This window comes from Taudactylus pleione, unplaced genomic scaffold (genome assembly GCF_031769625.1).
Source record: "Taudactylus pleione unplaced genomic scaffold, aTauple2 ptg000517l, whole genome shotgun sequence".
Taxonomy (NCBI): Eukaryota; Metazoa; Chordata; class Amphibia; order Anura; family Myobatrachidae; genus Taudactylus; species Taudactylus pleione.
The window spans coordinates 7,147,549-7,174,913 of NW_028284919.1; the positions used below are offsets into that span (position 1 = coordinate 7,147,549).

Here is a 27,365-nt window from a genome sequence, read left to right on the forward strand (position 1 = left end):
ACGGGGGTGGGGCTTGATGATTTGCTTCATTAAGCCCCGCCCCTCGCGGTAAAATTGCCGCGATTGGGTACAATTTACATAGGGGCGGGGCCAAATGCTGTGATTCATGCAGAATCACGGCTTAAGCCCCGCCCCCTTCACGGAGACCCGCGATCGCCGCAGGTATTCTCCTCATTCTGCCCACTTCACTAGGAAGTGGGCAGAATGCGGGAGAAATGCCTACCCTTCCGGGGGTGCGGGGGGTTACCCGAAAAATCGGGAGCCTCCCGCGAAAACCGGGAGGGTAGGGATGTATGATACATATACACATATATAATATCTATGTGTGTGTGTGTGTATATATAATATGTATATATACAACTTTTATTGATAGGGGTCCCCACACGTTTGTTACCCAGGGGCCCACACAGACCTTAATCCGGCCCTGTCTATCATCTATCTATCTATCTGCCTGATTCAGAGATGTACACAATGCCGATATTTATGCAGTTCAGCGATTATAGGTAAACTGCAGCTGCGTCTAAGTCACACTGCGCATGCGTCAAGTTACATTACTGTAGTCCAGTGGTTCTCAAACTCGGTCCTCAGGACCCCACACAGTTCATGTTTTGCAGGTCACTCAGCAGGTGCACAGGTGTAGTCATTACTCACTGACACATTTTAAAAGGTCCTCAGGTGGAGCTAATTATTTCACTTGATTCAGTGTGGAGACCTGGAAAATATGCACTGTTTGGGGTCCTGAGGACCAAGTTTGAGAACCTGTTCTGTAGTCGCTTGCAGCAACTTTAGTTTATATTCACAGTGTGATAGACAGGCAGGGAGCGTTTGTGGAAAAAATGGGGAGTGGCGGCAAAAAACTCAGGGTGTGCAATCCCGAATGCATTGAATATGGCTTCGACGTCTCAGTTCCCGCGGCCATTCTGAGTAGCCGAAGTGTTACTCAGAACTGCGATAATCAAATGATTTGTGATCGATGCTGCGTCTTTGTACGCAGAAACTTGGATTTGCAAAGTTGCAGGTGACCGGCTCAATACAATCCTCGGTGTCTGTGACATTTGCATATTTTTGCACAGCAGCTACATTCTGGATCGCAGCTGCGGATCAGGCCTTATAATGCTGTATCATCCCTTATAATGCTGAATCAGGCTTTATAATGCTGAATCAGGCCTTATAATGCCAGTGTTAGAGACTGTGGACCTCATTCAGACCTGGTCGCAAGCGCTGAGCGCTCACAACCGGGTCGATGTTAAGGCCCTGCACACGCGCAGCGGCCGCACTGCGCGTGCGCAAGCCCTGGAGCGAGAGAGAATCCGGTAATGTTGTGATGATGGCTCTGCAGGAATGGGTTAACTGAGGAGCCAGGTTCAGGCAGGAATGGGTCTGGTAGAAAGGTGCAGGGCTGATCCCAGTGGAGGGCGAGGCAAGGCAGAGCGGTGCAGCCAATGCAGGGAGCCGGAGGCTGACAAGGAGCTAGGGTAAGCACCAGAGCACAAGTCTAAGGTTTAGGAGCACAGAGAACTCTCTCTCACAGCTGATGCTGTGAACATGTTGCACTGGCAACTACAGGGTGCTCCAAACACCCTTAAGTACCCAGTAACGGAACATGATAGGCCAGAGAGAGCAGGTGACCCACAGACGATTGACCTGCTATGTCACATGGCCAAAGACAACATGGCGGTGCACAGACAGCCGTGACGTGGAGACGCCACCAGACTTACCCTTGCCAGGATGGCCCAACGCTGGCAGACCTCCGCGTACACGCAATGCCAGTCTCCACACACGCCAGCTCCCTCACCAGCCAGAAGGGCCACGCCACAGCGCCCTCACCAGTAAGGACCACAAACCTCCACGCTGCGAAATCCTGGTCGTGACAGCATCCCACTTCGCCAGACACAATGGTACCCACAAAACCACAGAATTCTTACAACATTCTTATTGGTGGCTATCTATGAAGTCTGACATAGTGGAATTCATATAATCATGCACTAAATGTGCACAGCATAAAGCCTCCAGGCAAACTCCAGCTGGGAACCTTGTACCTTTATCAATTCCTACCCGTCCATGGACACATGTAGTGATGGACTTTGTAACAGACCTTCCAGCTTCCAGAGGATATACCACAATTTGTATGGTTATATACCGATTTTTCAAAATGTTTAATTTCATCCTTTTTAAGAAATTGCCCTCCACTCTTGAATTGGCTCAGCATTTTATTTCTGAGATCTTTTGTTTACATGGACTACCCTCTGAAATCATCTCGGATCATGTAGTTCAATTTGTAGCAAAATTTTGGAGAGGTCTGTGTTCAACATTACAAAATAAGTTGAAGTTCTCAACGGCTTATTATCCTCAGAAAAATGGAGTTACTGAACGTGTTAACCAGGATCTGGAAACTTTTCTTGTATTCATCTATCCTCCTCGCAAGATAACTGGTTGGATCTTCTGCCTTTGGCAGAATTCACACACAATAGTTCTTACCACTCCTCCACTGGTCACATTCCATTCTTTAATGTTTATGGCACACGTGTACGGGTACCTGAGTTTCAAAGTTTAACAACTTTCAATCTGCCAGCAGTTACATCCTCCTTACAGTACTTCTGCAAGAATTGGAAAAAAAGGTCAATCTACACTGCAAAAAACTCTTTACCGTTACAAACATTGGGTGGTTAAAAGATCAGTTCCAAGTTTGAAAGTAGGGGACCAAGTATGGCTTTCTACTCGAATCCTATGTCTTACAGTAGGTGTTCCTCAAGGTTCTGTTCTTGGACCTCTTCTATTCTCCCTCTATACTTCCTCTCTAGGTGAACTCATCAGCTCTTTTGACCTCCATTATCATCTCTATGCTGATGATACTCAAATCTACATTTCCTCCCCTGATCTCTCCCCCTCTCTTCTGACTCGTATCTCCAACTGTCTCTCTGCCATCTCTTCTGGGATGTCCCAGCGATTTCTTAAACTTAATATGTCTAAGACAGAGCTGATCGACTTCCCACCCTCCCACATAACCTCACTTCCCACTATTTCTTTATCCATTGATGGTATAACTATCTCATCTAGCCCCAAAGTGCGCTGTCTTGGAGTCATCCTGGACTCATCCCTCTCCTTCAAACCACATATCCGGAACCTTTCACAATCCTGTCATTTCCATCTCAAAAATATTTCTAAGATCAGACCCTATCTCACCCAGGATGCTACAAAAACCCTCATACACTCACTGGTCATCTCCAGATTGGACTACTGTAACCTCCTCCTATCTGGCCTCCCCAAATCCCATCTCTCTCCTCTCCAGTCTGTCCTCAATGCTGCTGCACGGCTTATGTTCCTCTCCAAACGCTGTACATCTGCCTCCCCTCTCCTACAAGCCCTCCACTGGCTCCCCTTCCCTTTTAGAACCCAATTTAAGGTTCTCACGCTCACTTACAAAGCCCTCACCCAATCTTCCCCCATATACATCTCTGATCTCATCTCCCTTCACTCTCCTCTCCGCTCTCTTCGTTCAACTAATGCACGCCACCTTTCATGCCAGCTGATTACTTCCTCCCACTCCCGCCTCCAAGATTTTGCCCGCACCTCTCCCCACCTCTGGGACTCTCTCCCACTCCCCATCAGACTCTCCACCTCTTTGCAATCCTTCAAACGGGCTCTCAAGACCCATTATTTCATCAAAGCCTTCCAGCTGTCATTCTAACTCCCTGATACATACACCTTCCTCCCCATCTGTGTCACCCCTGTTTGTCTTCCCCTCCCTTTTAGAATGTAAGCTCTTATGAGCAGGGCCCTCTAACCTCTTGTACTTCTCCCTACTTTAGTTTCATCTACTTCTTACTCACCACTAGGGCACCTAACACTTGGCTGCTTATGCTCTGTTGCTTATCTGGGTGTTATGATCACTAATGTAGCAATATGTATTATCCATGTCCTGTATTGTATTGTTCTGTAAGTCGCTTGTCTACAACTTGATTATGTGCTTTGTAAGACGCTGCGGAACATTTGTGGCACCATATAAATAAATGATAATAATAATAATAATGATACGAGTGCCATCGATGGAATTTGCCCCTCATTTTATTGGCCCGTTTCCAGTGGAAGGAGTTATCAACCCGGTTGCTTATAAGCTCAACCTGCCTTCTTATCTCAAGATACCCAATTCTTTTCACATCTCATTTCTAAAGTCCCTGGTTCTGAATCGGTTTTTCAAAATTCTGCCTCGTTCTCCTAAAGTACTCACCGAAAGAGGAGTTGAATTTGAAATTAAAAAGAACCTTGATTCCCGTCTTCATTATGGTCACCTCCAGTATTTGGTAGGGGAACGTTGCTGGGTGAACTCTTCCTATGCTCGCTTATTGGTCTGCAGGTTTCACTCTGAGAACCCAAGAAAACCAAAAGAGTGTCCAGAGGCCACCCCAAAAGGAGGTGGTAATGTCACGGCCCACTCTGGAGGACCGCGGGGGGTCCGGGCGCTCTGGCGGGGCCCGTCTGGCAGGGGTGCAGGCTGCTGGCGGGTAGCACACTATTGGCAGATCCAGGGGTGTAGCCACAACATTGTGGGCCCCATAGCAATACTTTGAAGGGATCCCCACCCCAATGCTTCTAGAGAGACACCTCTCTCTGTATCATTTAATCATTGTATGTCCATACACAAGCTGGGCAATTCTGTTCATTTAAAATGCAAATGCAGAAGGAGCTGTCACACACCTCCTTGCTGCATTTGCGTGATCCCAGCGCTGCGACCCAGGTCGCAGCCTGGGGTCACCATCGAAACAATCTCGACCAGTGGTCACGATTGTTGTCGATGTTCCATTGGCCAGGCTGTGGGAGCTAAAGCTTCCTGCAGCCAGGCAGGGTCCTGGCAGCTTGCGAGGCCAGGAAGTCTGCGTGCACCCACGCAGACCATGGCCTCATCCCTTCTGGAGAATGCCCCCGCTCTGCCTCCCAAACTCCGCAGCCTGTCAATCAGGCTGTGGCTGGGACACACTACGAGCGGGCTCGCAATCAGAAGGCTACACATGCGCGGTACACATGCTGCGCATGTGCAGTCCTCCAATCATCGGAGATGTGCACTAACCATCGGGTTAACGTACATCTCTGAATCAGGCCCATAGTGCCCTAGTTCAGTTTATGCCTCATACACATGCACCACTCACTGAAAACGGAATGTCACCCCATTATGCAGCATTATCTTTATCCTACAATGTAGTCTGGTCGCCTTATTTGCTGATGATGACACTTCAAGTGCCCCATCCCTATTGACAGTTTTCGAATGTTTTAATGCAGGAAATTCCACTTTGGGTTAATTTTAGCACACTGTCCCTTTATGTTTTAAGGCCCTGATTCAGAGCCGGACACTCTGACAGAGCGCTCACTCTGAATCAGGGCCGTCCTTCCTGATTTTAGAGCGGCCTCCTGGCCGCTTGCATAGCTGTGGTTGACCACCCACAGCTATAGCGAGCGGCCAAAAAGATGGTCGCAATGATCAAGACCATCGGGCTTGCGACGAGACCCTTGTGGTAGGGTCTCGTCTGCCGCAAGCCCTGGAGTGCTTTTGGCTCTATCAGAGCCAAAAGCACTCCCACTGACATCACTTGTGATGTCAATGAGGCCGGCCCCAGACGGTAGGCGTTCCCATGGGAACGCCTCAGTCTGGCCAGCCACGTCCACCAAAGGGGGCGTGCTGTCACTCACCATCGACAGCACGCCCCCTTTGTAGCGAGACCCATAGCGATGGCTTGCCCGTCGCTATCCGGGTCTCGCACATGTGCACGACGGAGCCGGGTCCGTCATGCGCACTGGCCCAACATCGAGCGGGTCTGAATCAGGCCCTAAGTTCCATTACCGATGTCGCTTCAAGTGAGGATATATTTGGAAAGTGATTGACAGGCAGAGATCCGTTTGTGGGCAGTTACGGGGAGGTAGGGATGGCCATCGATGATTGATAATCATCGAGGGTTTATGGTCGACGTCAAATGCTTTTGCCATCGATGGAGGAGAATCATATGGTTTCCATCGATGTCTAAGCATAACCGAATATTTTTTTATTTTTTACAAGGTGCCGAGACTCTGAGTACAACCCCCAAGTTCTGATTGGCCCACAGGCCAGTCCCAAAACAGGGATGACCATCGGTTGATGAAACCATCGATGGGTCATCCATTGAATAGTTTGTAGCCATCAATTGCCACCCGAAAGCCATCCCTACGGGGAGGTGGCGACTCAAACGTGTTGCAACTGTTTTTGGGGCTTGTGTCTCTGACTGCAACTGTGATCCCTTATGCAGTCAAAAACGCTTCGGCCTCACAGATCCCGCAGCCAATCTCCGCGACCATAGGATTACTCAGAAGGCCGATAATCTACTGATCTGCGACCGAGCTGTATGGAGTAGCTTGGATTTGTGAAGTCTTCAGTGGGCATCTCAATACCAATTCTGACAGCTGTGACATTTGCATATTTTCGTGCAGCCGGCGTACAAATTTGCAGCTGTGTCAGCATTAGTGTACATCTCTGAATCAGGTCCAGAGTCACAATGATGTAAGCACATTGCACACTTATGTATACTGCAATAGGACCTACACATAGACATTAATCTAACACAAACACCTATAAATCCAATACACTTCTCCGCACCGACCAGTGAGGTCTATGTGTTGTTATTTTTATTCAAGCTTTATTATTCAGAAACATAATGACAATCTTCTGGCAAGCATCTGTCAATAACGTCATTACGCAGCAGGAAGAAACGTAAGTGACACGCCACTCTGCCAACCACGGGCTGCGGCTAGTTGCCGGCTGCGGCCAGTCAGGTGAGAGCATGGAGGCCAGTTACTGGGGGCGGGACTTCCGTTGTCAGGCAAATGTCCGAAGCAGCTCCTGTTGTTGCTGCTGGTGGTACCCGGCGGTCTGAGCTCCCAGGTAACGAGCCGCCTGTCACCGTTCATGGAGAGAGTGAGGGAGAAGCGGCGCGGGTGGGCAGGGTATATTTCCTGGCTGGGAAACGCGAGTTTCTCGGCGTGAGCCCTATTGCGACATGTCGCAGCCGATGACACTTCCTTGTGTCACACAGTATCGCTGCTGCTGAGTCATATTATGTGACAGGGGCCCCAGAATGGCTGCTATTCACAGGAAGTAGCCCATGCTGGTGATGTCATCCAGGTGTTCTTTTTACCTTGACCTCATTGGGTACAGGGGACCCCTCACATTAACTGATACTAATTCTGTCTTTGTAAACCTTGGGCTATCTAGTGGCGTAATTGGGTAGGGGTGATGTCACTAGAAATTTATTTTTTGTCTGCAATTTTCTTCTGCCTTTACTGTTAGATGGTGACAGCGCTGCTGGCTTTACTGGTATTTCTGACCTTTAATCGAGAGTCATAAAGGGGCAGTTTTATCAGAGTGGTGCAGAAGTACATTATTATTATTTTAGTTATAAGGTGCCACAATGTTTTTGTAGCGCCCTTTAAAAGGTCACACCATGACCTGCTGTCCAATGTCATAGGGGCAGAAAGAAATGACTGGCAGTATGCTTCTGTTGCTGCTGACTACGGTATGCTATTAAGTGATGTGTTCACCACATCTGTTGGCTAATCATATAAAATCACACATTGGACAAAATTTGCTAAGCGGCGGGTTATAAACCCTGGTGGTCTGGCTGCGGTTTTGCTATCCACAGTTTTACTAAGGCCAAAACCGCCGCAAAACCGCTGTGAAAACACATTTTAGTATAGAATAGAACAGGGCTGTCATTTAGAAACCGCTGCAAAACCGCCACCAAACCCTGGGGTTTATAACCCACTGTCAAACTGTCACCAAACCGCCGGGGTTTAGAACTCGCCGCTTAGTAAATTTTGCCCATTGGCTGTTGTGTTAGAGTGCCAATAAAATATATTTATTGCTTTGTTTTAACTGCCTAATATTTACCTCTACTGTAAGCATCAATCTCAAGTTCCTTTTGGTTATTACCGTAATATGTACATTTGCTGCTTTTCCACAAATGGGGCCCTCTACAGATTTTGTTATATTGTTTGCCATTTTTATGGACAGCCCTTAGTGGACCTCCTGTAAGGGGAAGCCAGGTTGAGAGGTAGGGTCTGTATGCCTATAATGTAACTATATATGGTGATTCTTCATATGTATTTAGTGTTAATGCTGTTAGTGTAGTGCAGATATTTATGTAAATTTGACTGATTGCCCACCCCCCACCTAATAATGAAGAGGAGATTGTCAGATTCAAGCCCTCTCATTTGCACTTTACTATATTGTATAGCAAATCAACAGTGCAAGGGACTTTTAATTATTGGTTTTATTTAGTTTAAAGAAAGTGGTTATGCTCATGTACGAATTAAATTATTACATTCAAAACACAGTTCCCCCTGCTTCCTTTGTGACATTACTGTATGCGGAAGTCCTGCATTTGTTCACATTCTAGAAGTGGCGGTATATCGTCAGCCTAATGCCAGGTACACAAATTACTGTAAGTCCCCTTACTTTTTGATTCCTGTTGCTTGGCCTGATTGCCTGGCTCCCTATGTAATTTGACCATATGTGTATACCCAAAATGGGTCAATGTGGTTATACAGTATGCGGGCCGGGCTAATAGATCTTGTGTACTTATTTTGTCTAGCACCGACCATCCGGCACAACTTCCATAGACAATGTTGTATTTACATAAGTTTACAGTCATAATATTATAGGTTTCCTTTCCATGTACATACTAGTATTGATCTAGGATGATCATTGTTTTGGGGTCCACCCAGTATATGGACTATCAATTGGCAAAGGTCAATGTATCACAAATGAGCACATAATATAATATGTGCACTACATGAATTAAAAAAAAATAAATCTCTCAAAATATCTAGTATAAAGATAACCTGTCTACTTTAAAAAAATATATATATCAAGTGTAGCTTTATAAATGTATAGTCCGTTATAAGCAAGAACTCTGAGTCCTGGGCTAAGGACCATATTCAATTAGAGGCGAAAAGTCTGAGGTCGGACTTTTCGCCATCATCGCCGTTTTTCCAGCGGATAAAGTATTGGGCGTGTGCCCGCTTATCCCCGTATTCAATTAGGAATCGGCGAAAACGAGACCCAGCGGAAAGGTAAGTATCGAAAAGTCCTGTCACTTTTTGGGGAAATTAGCCTGTCACCCTCCCCAAAAGATGGTCTGACATGGGGGATCACTATGGGGACCCTCAATTTGGCCTGTTGAAGATAATTGTGGTTCTTAAACAGCTGCGGCAGGTGCATAAATGTGTCTTTGAAGAATAGCATTTAGCTTTATTTTTTTTTTTAAATAACTAGTTAAATTTGGGGTACATGAAAATGGGTGTAAGCATATTTTTAAGTCCCTAAAATGATTTTTAAAAATTCTTCAAATATCCATCAGCCGCAATCACCTGCATTCTAGAAAACACCTGCTGCATACTTGGAAACCCCTCCGAAGTCTATTTCGCTAGTATAGAAGTTTGTCCCCCATTATTTTATTTTTTTTATCGCCCCCAAAATGAAAGTACCTTTTTTGGGGTGTCCAGAAGAAATTTTTTTTTTTTTTTTTTGACACAGAATACTTTTGGGGGACATTCCAAGGGGTGCAGGCTACTTTTATTTAAGTCTGCACCCCAAAATCAGTGGAGAAAACTTATCCCTATTTTTTAACAAAGACTTTTCGCACCTGCGAAAAGTCTTTGAAATTGAATATGGGGATAAGTGAAACTGGTGAAAATGACATCATCGGTGATAAATTATTGACGATAAAGGACTTTTCGCCTCTAATTGAATATGGCCCTAAGTATAAAAAAGTAAGTAATTTGAGAAACAGCGGACTTCCTTACTGTGTTAAAGGTTAGCATAATCTTCCAGTGTATTTAGATATTATTTATGTTGTGCTTTTCGAATTTATAGTAAATGTTACATTAGAATGTAAGTTCTATAAGCAGGGCCCTCTTCCGTCACATGCTTTTCCTTCCCTTACGTATACCATCATCTCTTCCCCATTACCTACAATGGCACCAAACCTTTGGGTTCTGCCGACCTGCTGATGCAGCAATGTTTATTAAAGTTGTACATGTCCTGCAATATTTTGTACTATATGTCACTTTTTTTCTTGATATATGATCTCAATACGAGAACATAACATGACAATTATAAACCCCCAATTTACTCATGCAAACCATTTCCTTGGGGAAACTTTAATGTCTGGAATACATTATGTGTATATTTGTGAGGGGTCATCAATAGTTTCATCTCTGATAAGTCCACCCAATGTTTTTTATAAGCTCAATATCTATGTTAAAACACCACACAGACGTGTCTCAAGAGTGGAATCTTTAAAGCCAGGTACATACTAGACGATATCCAATCTGGGCAGATCGAATAGATATCGGGCACATCGTCTAGTGTGTACCATCAATGTCACTGATGCACGCTCCAACGCGTAGTCGGCGTCATCGCCTGTCGGTCCTGCCTGCCGAATGCAGCATGGCCTCCGCCGTCGCTGCCGACATTGGAAATTGAGTATGCACTTGCCGATGCCTGGTTTCGTCGCTAACGAGACATTGTCTAGTATGTACTGGCCATTACAGTCACCATAACCTCCATCCTGCTGTGTGGGGTGTGCATTAAAAGAAAGACCGTAAAAAGGTAGACCGTGTCTACATCAGGGCTTGACAAATTTTTGTAAAATCTAGGAGCCAGCTTAAAAGTTTAGGAGCCAGACCGTCATCCGTTACCAAAATATATAAAAACTTGAATTAACCACCGCACGTGACCTTTCAATACCCCTCAACCTCCCCACATGCCATCAGACAATGGTTATCGGATTCTACCACATGCCATACCTGCCTCCAATTCGTATTATGCCACACCCTAGTGCTCAATTACATACAGTAGTTTGCCACACAGTATGACCCAAATACAAAGTACGAGACACAGTATGAACCAAATGAATAGTATGCCATACAGTATGACCCAAACACATACACATGTGGGATGATGAGTTATATAAGTACATAGGATGATACATGTGTAACTTGGGGAGGGATGATGGGAGAGGCACACTTAGGGAGTTTTATCTGACTGATAAAGGAGCAAGGTGTAGGAGTTTTAGTAATTAAATTACAGTGGGGCAGTACTAGGGGCAAGGAGGGGGTTAGGGGCAGGCAGTACTGAGCGCAGTATTTACCTCCTCCCTGCTGGGAGCCCAGCATGAGCTGCAGCCTCCGCTTGTCCTTCAGCACCAGGGTGTAGACCTGGCCCCCGGGATTTGTCAAGCCCTGGTCTACATAGAAATTAGATTTTAGCCAGTCAATTGTCGACATGGTCAGAGGGTCACCACAAAAATGGCCGACTTTTTTTTCTTTTTTCTAACCCTAATCTTACCCCTACCACACCCCTTGGTGCCTAACCGTAGCCCTCCCTCCTGGTGCCTAACCCTAACCATCGGGATAAGTACCTAACCCTAACTCTAAACCTAACCCTAGAAAAAAATTAGTGTTGACCCTGTCGACCTTCTTACATGTTGACCTCTAGTGCGTCGACCTTTTGTCCCTGTAGACCAATTGAGTGTCTGGACCTTTTTACTGTAGAACTATAGATCGGATACCGCTGTGTGCTATGTCCATATAAACATAATCAAAACGGTTCCTGCCATGACTGTATCAAACAAAACTATAAGCAGGAAAGTAATGAAAAGTCATTAATGTTATTGATACAATATAGGGAGCAAAATATAATTGTTCTTGCGCAGGAAAGTGCTGTTTATGACAGAGGCAGATGTGTTATGTTTCGGGTATTTTTTTTTTACAACGCTTTATGTATTGCCTGGGATTTGTATTTTGTTTTTGAAAATGTAGATTTGTTTTTGTAGAGCTTAATATGTGACAACTAATCTTCTAAAGTTAAGTCTTCACAGGTGAGTTTTGACAAAGGAGCAAAACAAAAAGGAAAAAAGCTCTTTTTCGGGGGACTCGTTTGTGATCAATCCCAATACTGGGCAAAATGCGCCTCTAGGGTACTAAGGAGGATACTCATTGGGCCTTCCAGGGTGTTTCTTTAATCAATAAATATATGTTGTTCGTGTTATTTTTAATGTATACCTAATAAAAATTATATATTTTAAATTCATATATGATTGCCCCCAAAAATTGTTTTTTTTTTTTCTTTTTTCCTTTTTGTTTTGCTCACTTGTCAAAACTCGCCTGTACAGTATAGAAATACAAACCCTGGGGCACACAATATATTGCTGGGCATTAACCCTATTGATGATTAATTCTATTGTTGGTACATACTGAATCGTTATTACTTTCTCTATGAGCTAAGGGCCTGATTCAGAGCCGGACGCTATTTGCGCTCGCTCGTTCAGAAAAAAGGGGTGGCTATTCAAATGAACCGTTAGCTCTTTGCGGTCTGTTCATGCCTCTACGTCTGAACAAGCGAACAAAACTTGCGGTCGTTTTTTGGGAAACTACTCCCCCTGGCCGCTCGCATCCTAAGTCATGTCCGCTATTTATTAGATTACTCGAGTACATCGACCAGTGTATGAACTGCTCGCTATTCTTGTGGTTGGTTTTTCCTACCGCAATCTTGCGAGCAGTTCTGACTATAAAATAACCCAGTGACGTGGTCAATGACGCTGCTGTATTAATTATGCACACCCATAAAACGCCCGTTTTGACCTTTAAGCACGCCTGCGTTCTGATCTCCACTCCCCGTTTTCAATCACCTTCCCCTGTTACCACCCACATACGCCTCATCCTGTCACTCAAAATAGCAGGCATTCGCTATTTAGCGAACAAACAATTTTCGGCCGCACTGACTGGTTCGCGCATGCGTATTACGATCCGTACGCATGCGCAGTTGTGCAAACATCGCTCGGAACGAACGAGCGGCCGCTTACGAGCGGCTCTGAATCAGGCCCTAAGTTTGGTGCAGGATTCGACCCCCCCCGCCATTTTTTTCTCTTTCTAAAAGTCAAGTCTTCATTGACATCTAAAGCTGGGTACACACTTCGATATACAGTTCGTACAGCTGTCGACAAATATATCATTTAGTGCATCTGCGGGTGTGTACACACGATATATCGGTGAACGACGTTCACCGATATATCGTGTTGGCCATGCATCACGGCAGATGAAATATATGGTGCACATATGCCGGTTTTGCACTGCTGACTGAGCGACCTGTTATGCTGCCCGCGGGAACTGCCAACAATAACATCGCAACTGGGCGGGTAAATTTAAATGCCCATCCAGTTGTGATGTCTGTCCAGACATATCGAGCAGCTGATTGGTAAGTGTGTATGCATACCAAATTGGTTGCTCGGTTTGCGGGATGGGCGGCCGACCGTTGGGTCGGTCAGGTGTGTACTCAGCATAAGGCCTGAAGCCTGGTGATTGCTCATCTACTTATAGTACGTACTGACATAGCATTTGAGAAAGCCACGGCCCACAATGTTGAATAATCTGCATTGTCAGTGTAACTTAATTTGAGTGTGCGGTCCTAGTTTTCTTGGGTTGTGTGTGTGCTAATGTCTTATATTAGGTACCTGGAATGTGCCTGATGATATGATTTAGACATTGTTTATATAATAAAATGCATACATTGCTTTGCCTGGGAGACATATAGGGCCTGATTCTGAGTCGGACGGATCTCCCTGCACGGGGGAGGTTTAGCATACATTGCATGCGCAGATGCAAATTTACGCATTTTTGCATATGTCCGTCCTATTCTGAGTCGGACAGAACTTGGCCTGAACTGTCTTTCTGTGATATTGGGGTTTCGGGGAGGCGACAATGCCAGCGCATGGAGTTGTGTATACGGGGAAAGGAAGCCTGTGTCTGATGGATCTCTTGTACCTAGCCTGGGGCTGGTGCAAGTGCCGATGCTAATGGTGAAGGTTGCAGTGGGTGGCGTAAAATCAATGGGTGGCATGGCGCTTGTAGTTGCGCAAACCCCCTTATTATCCCTATGATTCTTGCATTATAATAAGGTAAAATCAGACATCCACGGTTGCCCGCAACATTGCGTGTGACACAGAATCCGCCCTATAATATCTGGTCATATTATGATGAGAGCATCATGTGCTTATCGGTCCTGTACTGTATGTTACACCGAAGCCTTTTATGTGTATCTTCTCTGTATTGCTGTGTAACATGTTAACATCCCTAAGCTGCTTTTTTGCTGGTTGCTAAGGGTTTCTCTTTGCGTTTAGCAGGACGCTGTAATTCTACACTTCACATGTTTTTGCTTTGTTACAATTGACTTTTTTGTCACCTGTGTGGCTGATGGAGACTTGATTATGCTTGTTTTCTTTTTTTCAGTGACCAACCAGAATCGCCATATGGTCTAGATGGGATAAACTGTAGCCATGTTCAGCTTTGAAGGTGACTTTAAAACCAGGCCGAAGGTGTCACTGGGAGGAGCAAGCAGAAAGGTAAGGAGAATTACTACTGTCTCTCTTGTTCTGCATTTAACCACGGATGATTAGATGCTCGTTACTGACAAAGCATCCGAAGTGTCCAGTAGCACCTGTCGTGCCAAGGGCTGGCCATGTATGATCAGTGTTGGCTAACTAACCATGCGCATTTTGTTTACGTGGGATGAATCTAATGTGACATGCCGACACAGGTATATTTTACAATGACATCTTTTTTGTCATTTAACTCTATATAACACCTAGCATTAGTTTGATTGAATCGGAATATGTTTGGATTCCTTGGCATTTGATGTTGATGAAAGTCTGTGCGCTAGTTGAGTAAAACCAAACTCTCTAGGCATTGTTCCAATCTTAGGGCAGGGACAGCACAAATATAGCAGTTGACTTGTTATGTTAGGTTACTTAAACTGATGAACAGGTGTCTGTGACCTTGAAGATATTTTCCACTGGCTCAATCACTTATAGTGATATTTAACCCTGTTTTAGTGAAGCATGTTCCCTTTTTATTTTCCTTTAGTGAGCAGTAAAATATAAAAGTATACCTTCATTTATGCAGAAAACCCATTGGATATTTGCATTTTTCAGTGTAAGTGGAAGCTATCGGACTTGCTTTCAGTGGTCTTACACACATTGTGTAATTGTTATTGCAAATAAACTGAGAAAACTGCCAACTTGAACTATGATTTTTGAAATACTTATATATATATTTTCCCTATCTTAATGGGACTTTCTCATTTTAGAAGATACTGTTGCAGATTTGTGGATTATTGCTGAATGAAATATAGCAACCTTGCATAGCTAAATACTTCCAAAGAGTGTTCTTTGTCTTTAAGTTAAATCACCATTTATAGCTGCATTACAGTACCACCTATTACCAATATGCCCTTTCCCTTCCCCTGGACAGCTGGGACTGTGTGTGGCAGCAGAGGGGGTATGAGTGCGAAGGCTACTTAGAAGCTGCAACTGTGGTTTCTTATTGGTCCTCCCTCTTCCTCTCTTCCTCTCCACAGCTTAATTATGAAGTAGCAATCTTAAATATTGGCTGCCTCATTGACGTCTCAGGTTTGATTCACACTGCGGCCCTAAGTGTGTGGAGTTTCTATATTCTCCCCATGTTTGCGTGGGTTTTCTCTGGGTAATCCGGTTTCCTCCCACAATCCAAAAATCATACTGATAACTGAATTGGCTCCCAACAAAAAATAACCACAGTGTGTGTGTATATGTGCTTGTTGTAGGGAATATAGATAGCGCTACTGAGGCAGGGACTGATGTGAATGGCTACATATTCTCTGTAAAGTACAGCGGAATATGCATGTGCTATAGAAATAACTGTTAATAAATACGTTTTAGTATTCTAAGGGCCATATTCAATTGCTGGCGAAAAGTTTTTGCCGATGACGTAATTTCGCCTGTCGGAAACTTTCTGCCATATGCAATTGTAAAGATTTTTTGTTGATGGCAAAAGTCTGCGCCTTGTAACCAACGGAAAAGATTTGCCTTTGAATGGAGGCGGAAAAAAGTGCAGAATTGGGGGTTTGGGTGCAAAGTTGCAGTAACACGCATGCAGCCTTGGGACAGTCCTCCAAAGGTAAACTGCGTAAATAAAAAAAGTTACAAATTTACTTAAGACCACCCCCAAAAAGTACTTTGTTTTTTTCACCCCCTAAACAAAAGTTGGGGGACAAAGTTAAAAACTAGCAAAATACCCCCCAAGTATGCCCAAACTGTTTGGTTTTTTTATTGCAGGTGTTTGCTGTAGGTGCGGCGTTTACGTTTTTTAAAACCTCACTTTAGCGATTTTTAACCATGCTTGCACCCGTTTTCATGTACCCCAAATTTGCTGAGACTACTTATTTTTGACAGAAAAAACCTACAAAGTGCTATTCTTCACCACTTGTCCAAAGATGCTAAATTGCAGCATTTGAGAGCCTTTAAGCGCCCCAAATACCTTCAGCAGGGCTATTCAGGGGTATCCATAGTGATCCCACATGACAGTGCATCTTTTGGGGGGTGTCTGGTTGATTACCCCAAATTTGACAGCACTTTTCGCCGATTTGAGTTTCGCAGGGACGCGTTCTCGTGTACTTTGCAGTTGAATAGGACGAAAAACGGGGACGAGCGCGATAGTTTTGCCTCCGGAAAATTATCGATGACGGCGGAAAGTACACCATGCGAAAAGTCCGGGACTTTTCGCCGGCAATTGAATACGGCCCTAAGTTGTAATGTGTGAGTGTTTAATCTGTGTATTTAATATCACTGTTTGATCAGTTGTCAATGTAATGCTGTCTTTTTAATTTGTAGCAATCATTCATGTGTTACATATGCAATCCTTTTTATATAGCTCTTATGAGGTTAATCGTGAAGTGTTTGAGTGTTTGTAAAAGTGGTAATGATGTTACCTCATACCTCTCTATCAATAGGTATGAGGGTGATTAGCTAATTTATGATGAAACATGATAGAGGTATATGTAATTAATTACATATCCTATCACAAATCAGTTATTCATAAAGGCATCTCTTGCTCTCATTAATGTTATGGAGAGCACTAACACTGAAAGAGCAGTTCTCTCCGGAAGGAGACAAAACATGCAATTATACCGTGTGCTACAGCTAACCATTTCTCTTGCTAATGAAGACTTGAGTTGGCATCTTGTTCTCACTATGAAACATTCTCCGCTGCTAAGAAATTGGGATGAGACCATAATCTCACAATGTGAGTCACTTGGATTTCAGTATATTTAGCAGCTCACTGGAAAGATCCTGTCCAACTAATTGCTATTTCTTAAAAAAAAAAAAAAAACCTTTTAAGAACAGTTTTGGAAATTATGATAACATTGCAGCAATCACAATTATTTTTTATGAAGAAAATAAAAACATACTGACTAGTATGTGCAGTGCTAGTGCTACAGCATTTTTATGTAACTTGGAGCACCATGCCCACTTCAGTCAGGCTTTCGTTCCCAACACTCCACAGAGACAGCACTGACTAAGGTAGTGAATGATCTGGTCACTGCCAAGACTAAAGGCCATTACTCGCTTCTAATTCTTCTAGATCTCTCTGCTGCTTTTGATACTTTGACCACTCTCTTCTCATACTAAGACTAAAATCCCTAGGTCTTAAGGACACAGCTCTTTCTTGGTTCTCATCCTACCTATCGCTCTTTCACTGTTTGCTATTCTGATTCTGCCTTCTCTTCGCTATCTCTGTCAGTTGGAGTACCGCAAGTCTCAGTCTTAGATCCTCTGCTTTTCTCAATTTTTACCACCTCTCTTGGCAAACTAATCTGCTCTTTTGGATTTGAAATCTATCTATCCTCCCCAGATTTGTCACCATCTTTATTGGTCCGTGTCACTGAATGTCTTTCTGCCATTTCATCTTGGATGTCATCTCGCCACCTCAAATGTAATATTTCCAAAACAGAATTATATTTCCAACGGCCAATAGTAGTTACCTACCTGTTCTTTTGATAACTTGACAATCCACCCTACCCCACAAGCTCGCTGCCCAGGTGTTATCCTTGACTCTGAACTGTCCTTTGTTCCCCACATTCAATCTTACGCAAATCATTTTACATGCATCTAAAAAACAGATCCAAAATTTGACCATATATTACACAAGACACTGCAAAAACTAATCCATGCACTAATTTCCCGCATTGACTATTGCAATAGTCTCCTTACTGGTCTTGCCACTACAATCCATTATGAATGCAGCTGCAAGGCTGATCTTCCTCGCCAAACGTTTGTCTGCTGCCCTGTCAGTCCCTCCATTGGTTACTGGTTTTCTACCATATTCCATACAAAGTACTTTTATTTGCACATAAGGCTTTTATCCAAACCACACCAACATATATCACTTCACTTATCTCAAAATATCTCCCGACCTGCGTCTCTCGTCCACACGCGTTATTTGCTCCCATTAACGGTTACAGGACTTCTGCGGGCTGCAACCACTCTGTGGAATGCCCTCCCATGTACAATAAGACTTTCCTCTAGTCTCCAAACCTTCAAGCGTTCCCTGAAAACTTACCTATTCAGACAAACTTATCAGATTCCAGAACCACCCACCTATCCTTCATAGCTTCCATATCTAATTACATCCCCTCACAGTCCACACATAACCTCACACACATTCTTTCTTTCACATCCTTCTGACCTTTTGGCCAACATTCCTGTGTGGCTTGATCATACAGCCCACCAAGAACCTCTGCAATTTGGCTAGACCAAAATGCAATATAGCACCTATCCTTGTGTATCAATGCCTATTTCCCTATAGATTATAAGCTTGGGAGCCTTCCTAACTCTGTCCGTTATTACTCAGTTTTGTTTTATTAATGTTTCCAATTGTGAAACGCAACGGTATATGTTGAGCTATATAACAAAATGTTAATAAATACTTAATTAAATATAAAATTGATGGATGGAAAAATCCTGTAAATTGGTTTTCGGCGGCTCTGTTTTTGCACGCTTAATATGACAAATAGCTTTGGTCGATGTCTGGCAAGTTAAATGTACAGTTTTCTTGCCACACGTCATCTCCTTTCTAGTATGGAACTGGGGCCTGTTGTAAAAGGCTTCAAGTTGCGGCAAGTACAGATATTTTGATATACAGTAGGTCACTTTTACATTTAACAGTTTTCATCTCTCCCTGTACTGCTCTTGGCATTCCTTTCCTCATTGAATTGGCTAGAAGTGACTAGTAAGAGGCACTTGGGGATCGTGTCATGTCATGTTACCGCTTACCAAGCAGTAGCAATCAATAACTTCTTACCTAGTAGCAAAAAAAGATCTGCAGCTCCCGCATATTAGTAACTGCAAATATGCAAGCATCTAAGAACCTATTACCTGTCATGCATGCCATGATAACTACAGATATCTACTAATATGCCCAATTTCACAGTACAGCCTTGGCCAAAAGTTTTGAGAATGACACAAGTATTGGTTTTCACAAAGTATGCTGCTTTTGGTGTTTTAGACCTTTTTGTCAGATGTTACTATGGTATACTGAAGTAAAATTACAAGCATTTCATAAGTGTCAAAGGCTTTCGTTGACAATTACATTAGGTTTATGCAAAGAGTCTATATTTGCAGTGTTGACCCTTATTTTTCAAGACCTCTGCAATTCGCCCTGGCATGCTGTCATTGCTGACTGATGGCCGTCCATTCTTGCATGTTCAATGCTTGGCGTTTGTCAGAATTTGTGGGTTTTTGTTTGTCCAGCTGCCTCTTGAGGATTGGCCACAAGTTCTCAATTGGATTAAGGTCTGTCATTCTCAAAACTTTTGGCCATGGCTGTACATGCGGCCTACGAGCAACTGCAATACCAGTAATATCCTGCTCAAGATCAAATGGATCATTAGTGAAATGCTGAAATTCAGTCAAAAGGTCTCTGCTATTGGTCTGTGTGAAGCAATCTTAGACTAGCATTAGCGTGTCCCATTGGTGCATACGTATGTGACCAAATTACACTGAATATCTGGGTTGCCCATGTGTGTGGGCAGATGGGAATTATAGATTTATTAATAATCCCATTGAAGTACACTGCAGTTGGCCTGTTTCAAGATGACCATTCGTGCTACAATTTTAAAAGCCAATTGGGCTATTTTTTACACAATTGGCTACAAAATGCAGAGTGTATGGACTCCTATCCGCAACTAATTAGTATCTATAGTATGCCTGGTAGGCAATGCGACATATACCAATGACTTATATGGCCAACATTGTACCATGCTGATGCTGCACTGACCCTCCAGCCTGAGCGCAAAGCAGCTGGACTTTTAGTTCTAGCTACGTGTACTGGCAAATCTGGCGCACAGGAATATTATAGAAACACATGCATCTCTCTCTTTTTTTTTTCTTTTAATGTACGTTCATTCAGTTAAAATATTTAAATACATATTCAGATTGTATAAATTATTATTCATGTTTTACATACTGTCTTCCAGGAAGAAAAAGCATCTCTTCTCCACCGCACCCAGGAAGAACGCCGTAAGAGGGAGGTATGACAAATATTTTTTAGAATAAAAGTAAATAGGAGCATAAGGAACTTATACGATAGGTGATTGCATAAACAGAACCAGTATGGAGGTATAATTAAATCATCTCATCAAAATATCTCAGCAACAGTGGTACATATGGGGGATATGCTGATGCCATTAAACTGATCGGCATTAAATAAGAGATTTGAAAGAGTAAAAATTAGCAGAAAGAATAGCACATAGATGTTAATTTTTCTCCAGAACTTATAATGCCAGCAGGTTGCAGCATGTGTGAGCATGCCAGTATAAAATGCAATCCGTATTCTGCTGTAATGTCATCTGCCCTTCAGCCTATTGTGAACATCTATTTGTGTATTCATAGAAACCTTTTATTTTGTGTTACAGGAAGAAAGGAGAAGGCTAAAGAATGCAATAATCATCCAGTCCTTTGTTAGAGGTTACAAGGACAGGAAACAGCAAGTATGTATTCTGGTCTATCATTCTCATCGTATTAGTCCTTACACTGTGCATGATGGTGAGATGGGGCATTCTTCTACATGTGGATTCTTGTCTTTCACATCATTAGAATTTAATATTTGTTGTTTAGAATATTTACTGCATATAAAAAAGACACCATTTTGTTTTAATGTAGCAAATTGAATCTAGATATACATTGTATAGGTGTTTGTAATTCTACACAAGGGGCAGATATATCAAACCTTCTAAAGGGGACAGGTGGCGAAGTTTCCCCATTGCAACCAATCAGCTTCTAACTATTTTATGGACTGTACTTACTAAATAATAGCTGGAAGCTGATTGGTTGTTGTTGGTTCCACTTGTCCTATTTAGAAGGTTTGATACATCTCCCCCTAGGTTGAATAAAGTATATTTGCAAACATGGTCTGACGACTTTTACCAGTTACAGAAAATATGGTTTAATTATGGAGTTTGTGAAAGCTGATGCTGGACAGAATAATGGGCCTGATTCAGAGCCGAACGCTCTGACCAGAGCGCTCGCTCTGAATCAGGGCCCTCCTCCATGAAAATGGAGCGTCCTCCTGGATGCTCGCATAGCTGTGGGTGACCACCCACAGCTTATGCGAGCATCCATGATGATGGTCGCGATGGTCAAGACCATCGCGACCATCGGGCTTGCAACGGAGACCCTGCGGTAGGGTCTCCCTGCCGCAAGCCCTGGAGTGATTTTTGCTCTATCAGAGCCTCCGTCTGGCAGCCACGCCCCCGGCACGCCCACCAAAGGGGGCGTGCTGTCAGTCACCATCGACAGCACGCCCCCTTTGGTGCGAGACTCTGAGCGACGGAGAGCCCATCGCTATCCGGGTCTCGCGCATGCGCAAGACGGAGCTCCCTCCGTCGTGCGCATGCGCAGTGGGGCAACATCGACCCGCTTGCGAGCATCCTGCGCTCGCAAGCGGGTCTGAATGACCCCCAATGTCAGCAGAACTGCACTATCAGTGCATTTCCAGTACTGTTGCCAGTGACAACACGTTCCTCAAAGGAAATAGTCTGTGTATGGCTTACTCTGACTTTCATTACTCTTGCTTATGTTTTGGGGAATAAAAAAAAAAATCCTCCCATTCCTGCTGGAAAGCTGGAAAACCCCTTTTAGTGCTACTGGCAGAAACCAGTGTGAGATTCGCAAAAGGCCAATTAATTTTTTATCATTCTTTTTCATTTGCATTTTTATTTCTCACTATTAGGGGGTAACAAAGTAGGGTCTGATTTAAAAAAATATATATTTTTCCAGAAATTTTGATGCTGAATTTGAAGCAGTTTTTTTTAAAAGGCAAAATCAGGGTGTGTTACATGTGACCATTCCCCATTATTTTCCTAAAGGAGCTGAAACCGTTTCACCTAATCCCTTCCTTTCAGGTGATGATAAACTGCTCCGCAGGTCCTAGTTTACAGATGTGTCCTCGTACATCATGGCTACAGTCACGCCAAAGAGCACTTCTCGGCGTGCCAGGTCCCATGCTACTCTCTTGGCGCTGGGCATCTTTTTTTTTTTTTTTTTGCCGAAAATTATTTCTTAGTCGCAATGTGATGCAACTAGTACTCATCAGTAGACTGAGCAGATTAATTTGAAATGCGTCACTTGTATAAATGTGTGCGACTGAGCCTCTGAATCTATATACCTGCTACTATGCTGCTGTTTTCCACACCAAGTTCCGTTGTGCTTCGCATACAGACTCAGTCGCACACAGATATACAAGTGTCGAATATCAAATTAATCAGTGCAGTGTTCTGGTGTGTCCTGTTGCGACTTAATACCATTTTCGCTGCTAGCAGAGTTGCACTGTGTCTGGTCGGCTCGCTCGCGCCTTGTGGCGTTTTGAGACCAGTTGTATGTGGACCCATCTGTATTTGTGCCAAGTAATCCAGACAGTTTCCAGCCACCATTGATTTTCATTATAAATTTAAGTGGACATTGTGTAGATTTGAACTTTATGGCACTGACACATTCTCCTTCATCCTGCACCTGTTAGTGTTTCCTGGGACATTGACAGACATTCTTCTTCACTCATACCTATGTAATGTGACAAACTGATGCTACTGTGTGTGCAGTCCCCAATTATTCCTATTTTATTTTTAAGTACTCCATCCAAAGAAGTGAATTTGATAACTGCGCCAATTCGCCCACTTTCAGCGTGACTGCAGATGGAAGCACCCTGACACTTCTAGTGCGGAAACTACTCTTTTTCTACACACAGAATGAAGATTCAAAGCGTTTAGTAAGGATCAATGTTTATTACTACTGACTGACTTGAGAATACCATATTTGATTTTGATTTAGTGCACAGCAGTTTTCATTTGTGAACCAAAACATTGAATAACTGGAATTTGTGGGTCCCATAGTCTTGTCTAAATGATATTTTCTGCAAAAGGTAATATCATTGTTTCCAATGGAGATCATTGAGTGATGTTAGTGTTTGGAATTCTAGTTAGATGAGGCCCAGTGTTTCCTCTTGTTCTGACTTGTCCCCCAACATCTTCAACAGTCCAACATTGCCCTCCTCAGGCCGACCAAAGGGGACTGAGCAGGGCCAAATGGGAGAATCAGGCTGTACCCTAAAAAACAGGCAAAGTAAAACTGGATAACGGTATAACGATCTTGTATTGTTCAAAAGAAAAATATTTGGTGCTTTTCAATGACTGATTTTTGTTTTTTTTTCCCCCCAACTTTTTAAGAACAGTTAAAAAATGATAACATCTTTTTTAAAGTAGATAAATGCTCTAGTTATCTTTTGGGTGCATAAAAATGCATGTAAGCTTATTATTATTTATTTTAATAATTTTAAGTCACTAATAAAATTGTTAAAAATCCACTGCTAACTAACTCCTGCCTGCAATGTTAAAACACTTGTCCCATCAATACAGCACCCCCATGTACCTGTCCCACATCTTTTAACCTGTTATTCTGCACTTTGCAGAATTTAACCCCAATAATTTCATGTAATTATTACCTTAAGTTAGCTACTGAAAAACTTCTAATTGCCTAATTGTAAGGGTGGTGTTCCAGGGGTTCTGAACCAAGTCCTGACCTTTTACCTTTAAAAAAGCAATTTTCTTCGACTTTGCACCTGGTCTGATGCTGCGGTAAATCCTATTGAAATTGCCGCTGCTAAATCTCACTGTTAATGGAATAGTAAAAACCTTGCGGCTTGCTGCAATTTTTCGCGCCACTGGAAAAAATTTTTTACAAGGCCAATTGAATATCCCTTAAAGTACTTATTTCTTTACACTGTGGTGTTGTCAGCTCCCACCTCCACCCCCCAAATTATTTTGAATACGGAAGGTCTCTGACTACACTGCTTCCTGTTTGAAAGATGGCCATAAGAGAGAGGAGATCACTGCTGGACCTTTGCAGCCCTTGTGAATCCCTGACAGTGACCTAGAATTAAACATCAAATAAAATCTTATTATTTGATATTTAATTAAAACATTTGTTTTTTACATAACAAACAACTTTTTTTTATGAAAGAATTTTTCAATACAGTTTCACAATCACTGTTTTCATGCACTGTTAACTGGACATCTGTTACCACTATGATTGCTTGATGGAAAATGCCACTCTTTGTACCATCCTAGAAAAGAACGTGAGTTCGTACCAATTCTGACTTACAGTGCTGTGGACACAAAATTCATACACCCGACGTGTTTCGTCTTTACCTTCATCAGGGGTAGTGCGACATTGGGTGATGTGATACAACCTCCAATTTGTATATAAAACACCCCTTGTCCATTGGACAATTCCTGGTGTTAAAATTTGGTACAACTTCCAGTTCTTTTTAACAATAAGCTAGTAAATACTCCATATGGTACAATCTATTTATTTATATATAATATATTTGTTCTATTCCCTCTCTTACAGATCTGGATATGTCAGAACCTGATAAAAAACAATTCTCAGTTTGTCAACCAACTGACTGGTCCAGACAGACTCACTTGTCTGTATCAGATCAAGAGACTCTTGGGGTTATGTTGCAGGTAAATATATAGTTTCATTTGTTTTCTTTCCTTATTTTTAAATATTTTTGAGCAGTTTTATAAATCATTTGTTACCACCTCTTCCGATACTGGTCACTCAAGTGTTTCAATTTAGACAGCTAGTAATTCAACACTTAGACTAATGAGAAAGTAGATTGTATGTAGATCCATGTATGATGACCTGTATAAGAGGACATTTAGCTTCTATTTTCTTCTAACTTGTATAGATATATTTGTACAGGTAGTTTAGTAAATTTTGTTATGTTTACTATCAAATTATTATTATTATTTTTTTTTTTTTGTGCTGACAATAATGATTTAGGAAAATGTGGACCATTTAGGGTAACAAAAAAATAGCTAGGTGTTTATTATTCTGTAAAACATGTACCATGTGCACCTTTAGTTTTGTGCTACATATCGGAGGATGCCCTTCTACATAGACACTGCACGGAATGCTGGAACTTGTAGTTCCCTGAAAGCTGGACTCCTGCAGGATGTCCATCTGAGGTTTAAAATGGGTGGCATAATTTACTATACTATTATTTTTATTTTTTTATAACAAACCACTTTTTTAAGACCATATTGGCAAATTTAAAACAAAATAAAAAGTTATCACAGTTATGCAGTGTTATTTTTTTTTTTTCATTTTTTTTTTTCTAATGCTCTGTCCCATGCAGGTTATTACAGCATTGTAATGATGACAGCCTCAATATTGCACTACCTATGCGGATGGTTGAGATCTTTTCCTCCGAGAACACATATCTGCATGTTTTGCCAGATGCCATCAGCGTTGCTTCATTAATTGAACAAATTTTGCACTACATGATTCAAAAAGGTGGGTATGTTTTAAAAGCGATTTCTGCTTTTAGGCACATCTATAAAAACAACTTGTACAGGGGGGTAGTAAGACATGTACAGGTAATGTCCGCTTTCTTCTTCAGGGTCCACAGGGCTCCAAAGGGGAGACAATGGGGGTGTAGTGGGACCTGGGGGACTGGACACCAACAGCAAAGCTTTCAATCCCCAGGATGCTCCGGTTCCTACCCCCTCACACCCCGCCCACAGCCTGAGGGGCACTTCAGTTTTCGTTGTTGTACGGCAAGGAGCTGGACCACAGGGGGCTGCCTTATGCAGCCCAATCTTTTTTTTATTTTTATTTTAATTTTTATTTCTACCAGAAGGGGTGAGCAGCACAGACTGTCCTCCGGATGTCTGTTCCGTCACCCCATCACCCCTCCGCAGGTGCCGTGATAGCTGCGCTAGGTACTCCTGGCGTGCATCCGAGGGGGACTAGCTAGCAGACTCCCCGGACCCCCAGACTGTAGCCCAGAATCAAGGGGACAGGTAAGGCGGAACCCCCGTTCGCGAGGACCTGTGTATTAGTGCAATCTTACCTCCGGTCTCAGGAGACAGACCGGAGGCGCTGATGTGGACACTGGTGGTTTACGTCAGCCAGGGAATAAGGCGCTCTCCCTGCAGCCCCTCCCCCAGCTCAGGGCGCCATTTCACTGTGGTCCTGGTGTTCCCTGGGATGCTCAGTTCCTCACCCTCTGCCCCCTAAGAGATGCGCGGGCAGCCATTTTAGGCAAGTAGTCTCCAGGAATCGCTGGGTCCAATCTCCCTGTATCTCTCCCAAGGGCCAGGTTATACAGCGCTATATCCTACCCAGCCACTGCGGGTCTGTGTAGTTGACAATAGTGCCCCATTGCAGACATATAATGTTCTTTTCTGATTTGTATGTGACGTTGTGCTAGCGCTAATCTCCGTTTTTCTATACTGTCAGTTATAACCTATCCCTTTCTTCTGCTATACCCTGTCATACTAAGGTATAGAAGGTTATTGTACCTCACACTTGTGAGGGCTATCATATACTTCATATCTCGCTGCACACTAAATTGTTTACCATATCTTAACGCAGTTGCACGCTTCCTGTTGTCATATGTAGTGCTGTTACACACTACCTTGTGCCATATATAGTGTTCTCACTCCAGGGGGGGGCCACCAAAAGCGCAGTTGCACACTATATTGTGTTATGTATTGCGCTGTTGGACATTACCTTGTGCCATATATAGCGCTGTTGCATACTGCATTGTGCTATATATAGCGCTGTTGCATAGTTATATTAGGTCATATATAGCGTGACTGCACACAACATTGTGCCGTATTTCACATACTGCATGGTGTTCACTACACTTGTATCATTACTATGGCTGGCAGAGGAAAGAATAATAAACAGCCTCAGGATCCTGTAACTCCTGCTCAGTGGGCTTAGCCCCAGAGAACTTCCTTCAGGATGGGCTCTGCACTAATTGTTACACAGCCCCAGGTCCCTAAGCCCTGGTGTCTCTCCCTCAGGACCCTCCCTGGGGGCGGCCTTTTCACAGATGCTGGCAAAAATTACAGAACAGTGAATTGTTCCCGTAGTGGCTCCCCCTGGATGGCCACAGCAGGT

At 43.2% G+C, this 27,365-nt stretch overlaps 1 protein-coding gene across 1 annotated transcript; it reads left to right on the plus strand.

The window, feature by feature from the left end:
• Positions 1-6,805: 6,805 nt before the first annotated feature.
• Positions 6,806-25,748, plus strand: LOC148501541 (ubiquitin-protein ligase E3C-like; the record flags this gene model as incomplete). Its single annotated transcript, XM_088450359.1, has 7 exons — positions 6,806-6,904; positions 14,311-14,423; positions 20,372-20,425; positions 20,810-20,884; positions 23,020-23,157; positions 24,798-24,913; positions 25,591-25,748. Coding segments are annotated over exons 2-7 (607 nt in total), but the record flags the coding sequence as incomplete, so codon positions are not given.
• Between the last annotated feature and the right edge of the window lie 1,617 nt (positions 25,749-27,365).